This window comes from Sinocyclocheilus anshuiensis, unplaced genomic scaffold, assembly GCF_001515605.1.
Source record: "Sinocyclocheilus anshuiensis isolate Anshui unplaced genomic scaffold, SAMN03320099.WGS_v1.1 scaffold371, whole genome shotgun sequence".
In the NCBI taxonomy this organism is placed as follows: Eukaryota; Metazoa; Chordata; class Actinopteri; order Cypriniformes; family Cyprinidae; genus Sinocyclocheilus; species Sinocyclocheilus anshuiensis.
The window spans coordinates 42,642-50,301 of NW_015549597.1; the positions used below are offsets into that span (position 1 = coordinate 42,642).

At 38.6% G+C, this 7,660-nt stretch overlaps 1 protein-coding gene across 1 annotated transcript in view; it reads right to left on the bottom strand.

The window, feature by feature from the left end:
- Nucleotides 1-7,660, bottom strand: part of LOC107658407 (SH3 and multiple ankyrin repeat domains protein 1-like) — a 43,909-nt gene that overhangs the window by 35,055 nt on the left and 1,194 nt on the right. The window contains exons 2-10 of the mRNA XM_016446944.1: nt 7,247-7,256; nt 6,081-6,197; nt 5,666-5,743; nt 4,066-4,132; nt 3,519-3,688; nt 1,915-2,039; nt 1,589-1,737; nt 536-649; nt 74-149 (exon numbers count right to left, since the gene is read on the bottom strand). Of these exons, the coding sequence (XP_016302430.1) occupies nt 74-149; nt 536-649; nt 1,589-1,737; nt 1,915-2,039; nt 3,519-3,688; nt 4,066-4,132; nt 5,666-5,743; nt 6,081-6,197; nt 7,247-7,256 (906 nt within the window). The remainder of the gene's footprint in view (nt 1-73; nt 150-535; nt 650-1,588; nt 1,738-1,914; nt 2,040-3,518; nt 3,689-4,065; nt 4,133-5,665; nt 5,744-6,080; nt 6,198-7,246; nt 7,257-7,660) is intronic.

Genomic DNA, 7,660 nt, shown 5'->3' on the forward strand with positions numbered 1-7,660 from the left:
GAAGTCCTTCATTACAACATATCGAAATCTACATATCAGCAATGCACATCCATAAATTTTAAAGTGTTCTTACCTGGGCGCGTCAAAGCTGTCGTAGGATCCAACGGTGTAATGTCGGAAGAGTCGCTTGGCTCTCTCGCTGCGGCTCTCTGAAAGACGCATACACAACCGCATCCACATCATCATGAGGTTGGGTGTGAGGGTGCAACTACAGCATGACAGGAAAATACATGTCCGACTTGAAGTTTCCCGCTCTGACAGAGCGCGGTGGCCCAAACCACGGTGAGTTTAGACAGCGTGAAATGGCACAATCGGTCTCTCTCACACTCCAGTAGTGCTGTAAACTATTAATAGTCATCATAGCTGCTCTCCCTCTCCAAGTCTGACATCACAACATCACAGAGAAGCTGTGGCAGTCCGACTGTCCTACACCTACATCTAGGACTATCAAAATGACAGCTCCAAGTGTAGCATGGATGTCTTTGATACACATAACGTGTGTTTAATGTGTGTGCATGTGCATGAGGAGTCTCACCTGAACGGGACTCCAGGCTGCGGAGAGCCACCTCCTCCACGCAGTCAGAGGGGAACCAGCCCGTGCGCCCGCGAACCGTCCCCTCCCAGTAGCCTCCTTCACCCACACTTAACACTGAGAGAATCAAGAGAGAGAAACAACAGTGTGTGTGTGCGAGCAGTAAACATGAACAGTGTACAGTCACGAAAACACAATATATAGACCAGAACGCCATGACCAGACACATTTTTTAGCCAAGTGGATTTTGAATAACCATCTTTTATATTTAGGTTCCACATTTTTTTTCAGGATGCTTTGATGAATAGAAAGTTAGAACTGCATTTCTCAGGCTGGAAACGACAGTTCAGTTTTTGAATGTGGGTCCCCTGCACACACTTATATAATGAACTATCAAAACTGTTTTTCTTTTTCTTTGGCATGATCTTATACCCCTTAGGGCACCAAAACAGCTAGGACTGCCCCTGGTACCCCTTAAAAAAACATTGGTGCATGACGCCCCTGATACACACTCAGAGCACAATCTCAGGTACACACATTTAATCACAAAATCACATGCAAAATCACTTTTCACTTATGAGTTTACCAATTCATTAAGAAACATGCATATATGCAAGCTATGGTGACATATGTAAACAGAGCGATAGGCTCTAGAATTAAACACACACATACACACACTACCATGCACGCTGACATTGCTCGCAAACAGACATATACTGACATACCAACACATGTCACCAGAATACATACACAGACAACGTTTATCCACACCTGTGGAAAACATACAGAAACAAACAAACATTTAATGGCACTCTTGCTGACATACAGTCATAGCCAAAAGTATTAGCAGTGACAAATTTTGTCTACTTAAGCTGTTGTGGTGTTCATTCACATTACTTGTAGAAACAATGTGAATGAACACCACAACAGCTTAAGTAGCAAATTTTGCAAAACACAAAATTTATGTCACTGCCAATACTTTTGGCCACGACTGTACACACACACACTCTCACACAACGCACATCCACACAGAGACACACACACACACCCATTCACCTTTGACTTTGTCTCCCTTGTTGAAGCTGATCTCACGGTCCCCCTGGGCCGAGTGCGAGCGGGTGGCCACAAAAACACGGCCAGGCACGGCACTGTAGAGACGCCGCCGCTGCCCGCTTGCTGTGCCCTGACTACTGATAGAGCCAGCGCTGTACAAAGGCACACGTATCAGACAACAGGGTCAACATTCATTTATGCACATTTATTACTGGCTCGACTCATTCAGGTGTCCGTCTTCACAGGACGTGAATATTGATGATGATTTAGGCACAGAGTTCGCTGAATGACAAGCTATAACCTTGTCCTTTCTACTCTCTCTTTCTCACCCTTGTCTTCCCCGTGTTTGCCGGCTCCGATCGTCTCGGTCACCTGTTCGGCCACGGGACGGGGAACGGGTTCGCGCTCCACGGGGACTGCTGGAGCTACGCAAGGTGGCGCCATGCTTTAGACCCTGACAGATAGACATAAACACGAAGAGTAACAATTAAAGTTTCTGATAACATCTGTGTATGTACTTTGTCCAAACCAACAGAATAAATCCGTATTGTACACACTGTGTCAAACCAAAGGGTCAAGGTTTGGCTGGTCTTCAGTGTCACGTGATCCTTCACAAACTGATTTGATGTTTAAGATACATTTCTTATTATTATTAATGTTGAAAACAGTTGTGCTGCTTAATATTTTTGTAGAATATTTTCACTTTCACTTTGAGCAATTTAATGTATCCTTGCTAAGCATAAAAGTATATATTTTGCTTGAAAAAAAACAAACAAAAAAAAACTTTCATACACCAAACTTTTGAATGGTAGCATTTACTCACAAACATAACGCAGGGGCGGAGCTAGAGTTGGCCACCCCACTCACAACCGCTGCTTCGGTCTCTTTTTTCTTGATAAGAATTGCATTTATTTAAATGCAGAGCATTTTTACGAGCACATCAAACAGGAGACCTTTCAGACACGCACTCCAACTAGTCAAGGCGCTAGTCAAACGAGCGGAAACAGTGCAGGTGACAAGGAGCTTCAGTAGAACATCAGTGAACTGCGGTCAGATGAGATTTTGTCAGGTCATAGGTCAGTAAAAACAAATTGTCCTGTCCCGTCAGCCGTTATACTGTGTGTGTAGCGCATGCTCTTCAATTGCGTGCACAAATGCAGCGGCGCGTACTGTAGCCTGTATCATTTTATATTAAAACGCGAATAAAACTACGGACATGTCACATTCAGCACCGACAGCTCTTAAAGTAATAGCAGCCAAATATCCTAATAACCCAGCTGCTGTGATGTCTGTTAATCAAAGAACAAAAGAGGAAATCAATCAATTGTGTAGCTTTAAGGATTCATCTATATTTAATTTAGAATTTAGTGTTTGATAACTTTATTTAATTTCTGTATATTTCCTACTTGCTGAAGGGCACAGGTAAATATGACATTTAATATAATGGTTTTATGTGAAGATTGTTTTAAGTTCACTTAAATTAGACGTTGTTATTTTTAGTCTAATAAATGTTAAAATTGACACCTCTCAGTTATACTGTGATGTTAAATGGCTATAGTCAAATATTAGGGGAAAAAAAGAGCAATTTCCTAGAGGCATTAGTAGCATTGGTATCAGTGATACTCGCCTTTAGTGATAAAAAGATGCCATTAAACAAACATTAAAAATATACTGTCTTTATTTTGTTTCTACATTAATTTGAAGATTGAATGTAAACTTATTGCAATATAAAAGTATATTTAAAAACTTTAATGTTAGGTGGGGTTAATCGTGATTAATTTCAGAAAAAAATATGCGATTAGTTATTTTTGTTAATAACATTTTAAGGGGAAAAAAAGTACCTAATTTTGTTTGAAAAAAAAAACTTAAAGACCCCCAAAAAATTTTATTTATTTATACATACATATTTTTGAAAAATAAAACAATAAATTACCTGCACGGAGACTAGGTTTGATCCAGCAGCGTTAGGAAAAGCGATCCAGTCTGGCACGTTCATACTGTTGTCACTGTTGGCCCGCAAGAAGGGATGAGGATGGGGCAATCCAAGAGTACGAGAACTCTCCCTCCTCTGGGGGGCATACTTTGGAGACTCCAAAAAGGGAACTGACATCAAATCAGGAGAGTAACAGTCATATAGAGAGAGAGAGAACAGATGCCAAGACAGACAGAAGTATGCTCCAATTGCCCAATAATGTCCTGCAAAATGCACTTCACAGGATATTCGGTGTACAATCGTACACTGCATGGGTGGTCTGTATTCAATGATGTTGCAAAGCATTACAAATGAAGTGAATTTCAACAGATCCCCTGCTGAGTGTGTAGGGAGCAGTGAACACTGCTTAGGCACTGTGTGAATGGCAAAGCAACTAAAGAGAGATGAAAGTATCAAGCTCCAAATGTCACACAGTTTGAAGAGCAAATAAATGATCTCACACAGAATAAAAATACCGGCACAACCAAAATAAATCTCCGCTCCTTACCTATGTCTGATTCACGGTGGTTTTTAATGATTTCTCCCAGCTCAAAATGGCCAGACATCACAGCCACCTAGAAAAGAAGTTCACACACGAGTAATATTGGCATCTGTGAATGACGCACAGTGACGCAAGGCTTGGGAATAACACAATATTAAACACACACACATTAACTTCCCTTCATATTAAACACAAACGCACGATCACAGTCACAGCTGGCTCTGTGGAGATGGCTGAGGTTAAGTAAAACTCTTTCGGCTCGCTGCAGCTTCACTCCACCTGAGACTCACAATGCATGCAAAAATTATACAAGCTACGAAACAACAGCAAGTGAAATGTGCCATTTCTGTGCCATTAGCATCAACCGATTTAAGTGCAAAAAAAAAAATGTGTTTACAAGCACAACAAGTGCTTGTACAAGTGATAACTATCAAAAATCATGTCATTTTGGGGGGAAAAAAAAATCAAGTTTTGACATTAAACTGACATGCAATAAATAAGTCAGCAGAATCAAGGTGTTTACATAATTTTAGACATTATTATTATTATACTAACTTATAGTTATCTCTGCATATTAAACTGGGATGGGAGGAAGCATTTTAACATCCAAAAACATTCTTTACCTAGAATTTAACTTTACCAACATACACAACGTTGAAAGAGGGTTTGTAGAATTTAGCTTTCTTTAATTCTTTTTTTTATTTACCTTTATTTAACCAGGAAATTAAAAACTCTTGAGATTTAAAATCTCATTTACAAGAGGGTCCTGGCCAAGATAGGCAGCACATTTAGTTACACATAAAACAAAATGCATTCGTTTACATACACAGAAACATACACAAATCACTCAAAACTTTTACAATCAGGTGACTCTACAAATAGATCCTTTAAAATACATTTATCAACCCTCTACATTACGAGTAAATCACTCGCATATGCGACTAAAGCTTCACTTTGGGCGACTAAATGATGTCTAATATTAGCCAATTGCTAATAAATTCTCAGATTTTACTCGCCAGTGTGTGAGTTGGAGGCTAAGTATAAGTTTAGCTCAGATATATTTTCACTCGCCGAACACTCTCTGACTGAGCGCTTCAGAGTTTCACTCTCCGTAAAGCGATCTGTGCTGTTTTTCAGTTACTAAAGTTCTATCATTAAATAATATTGATTATCATATTATAATGCTTGACTGACTGATGTTAAGAATGTACTTTCAGATATTTATAAAACTGTGCCATTTTACAAACAAACATATATATATACTTATCAGTCTGGTGAGTAAACTAAAAAATTTACTAGCCAATGGCGATTCAATTGCCAAGGTGTTCGTAGAGGGCTGATCATTAGTGATACCAACTCTTTTAAGCATAACTTATCTTGTAGTTGATTCCAATCAAATGGAGCTGCATAACTAAATGCCCATTGACCCATATTAGTACGAACTTTAGGGATGCTTAAAAGATAATAGTCTTGTGAGCGAAGACCATAATTCTTTACACCTTTTTGTAAGATATTCTGCTGTAAATACATTGATTTAACCTGTTAATGATATGCAGAGCGTTGAAAAACAAACACAAATAACAACCTGCAAGTGTCTCATAATTACCTGGAAGGGGGTCTGCCCACTGTTATTCTTTGTGTCCTTATTGGCTCCTCGATACAGCAGAATGCGGGCACAGCTCTCCTAAATGGTGAAATTAGACAATAACGGCCTGAAGACATTGAAGCCATCTGATGCTGACCATAAAATGTAACAAGCATTATACATCATACAACTTCATGCCCCCAGTAAATACACCACTTGTACACAAAATAATGAAATCTTCACAGGGATCTATAAAGCATCCCTGGAAAGACCATTCTGGTGACCAGCTTTACCAGCTGCTGAAGAGCATGGGTATGCTTGACCAGCACTAGTTAGCACAAACCAGCCTGAAAACTCATGCTGGTGTAAGACAGGCATTTTAAACATGCGATTTTATTATTTGGCTTGATTTTTGTGTCAGGACCAGCAGTTATACCTTGTTATATAAAGCACATATGTGCAGGGCAGTGTTTCCGGAGGCATTCTGGGATGAGGAGTCTGCACCATAAAAAAGCAGGTGCTCCAAGTGTTGAGAGTTCCCATTTTGACAAGCCTGGAGAAAAAAAGAGAGAGAGAGAATAGGATAGACAAAGAATGAGAGGAGAGGAGGAAAGATAAAAGAGAGGTGGATAGGAAGAGCAGAAACAGTCATTTGACATACGGAAGGGAAAAGAGGAGAGAAGAATAGATTTTATACATTGTCAGAACAGACACCTTTGCTAATTAACACCACAGTGAACGTGTGAGTGAGAGGAAGAGAACGAAAGAATCAAAATAGATATGGAAATGCACACATGCACAGAGAGAGGAGAAGGACTCCCAACTGGTGGTACTTGGAAGAAACTTAAGATCGGATTCTTGAACTTGTAAGTCTCTATTGCCTTTATGTTTGTAATGTCTGTCTGCAACTTGTTTAGCTTTGATAATTATTAAATTCCGCCATAAAAGACTGCAAATGACTTTATTCTTGTTAAACATTCCAGCTGGCTGTTAGGTTTTTAAAGGCTAAAAAGCTTATTAAGGTGATTTATTAAAGGGAGGAGAAACTTGGCAAGTGTGTTTTTCAACCACGATTTGACTGTTTTTAGTTCAAAAGTTAATCATTGTAATAATTCCCATAATATTACTGATAATGCTAAATGATATCTAGTGTAATATGAGTCAAAAAAGGAGCACAGTTTCTTGTTAGTCTCGATGAAGCCTTACTGATGGGGTACTGTGGAAGCACTTAAAAAAGGTTGTACAGTGTACGAAGGCACAAAATAGTATCTGAAAAGTATGGTGGTGGTGGTGTTTTTTAATGAAGTTTCTTATGTTTACCAAGGCTACATTTTTTTAAATACAGTGTAATTTTTGTTCTATGAAACATTATTAAAATTTTAATACATGTAAAAATTTTATTTATTACTATATATATGCTGATTTGGTCCTCATGTAACATTTCTTAATATTTCCACAGTTTAACTAGAATTTTACAGTTGTGCTGCTTAATATTTTTGTGGAAACCATGATAACATTTTGTAACAATGTGAAGTTGTTCCTGTCACTTTTGATCAATTTAATGCATGCTTGCAGAATAAAACAAACATACTGTAAACTTACTGTAATGGTACTGTATCCAAAAAACAAAGACATAAAAACATAACGTGTAAATAATATGCAGGGATGTTCAGGGTAGATCAGTGCTTTCCATATGAATGAATGATTCACAGATACAGCAGGCTACAAAAATCAGACCCCTAGAAAAAAAGCTTCAATTTTTCAATTTTCTAACTGTTATAATTGACTGCAATAAAATTACATTAATTATACAATTATTGTTACACATATATATTCATTTGTATGTTTAGAATAACACTAGACAATTGTTCCGTGGTACATCAAGTATATCAGTTACAGCAGTTATCAGTTCCCTTTCAGTCGGTCACTCTCGACGTCACGTCGGATGACCGACGAATTGGGATCTCGCTTAGAGAGACCAATCTACTTCGAGTGTAAACTAAACAAGCCAATGCA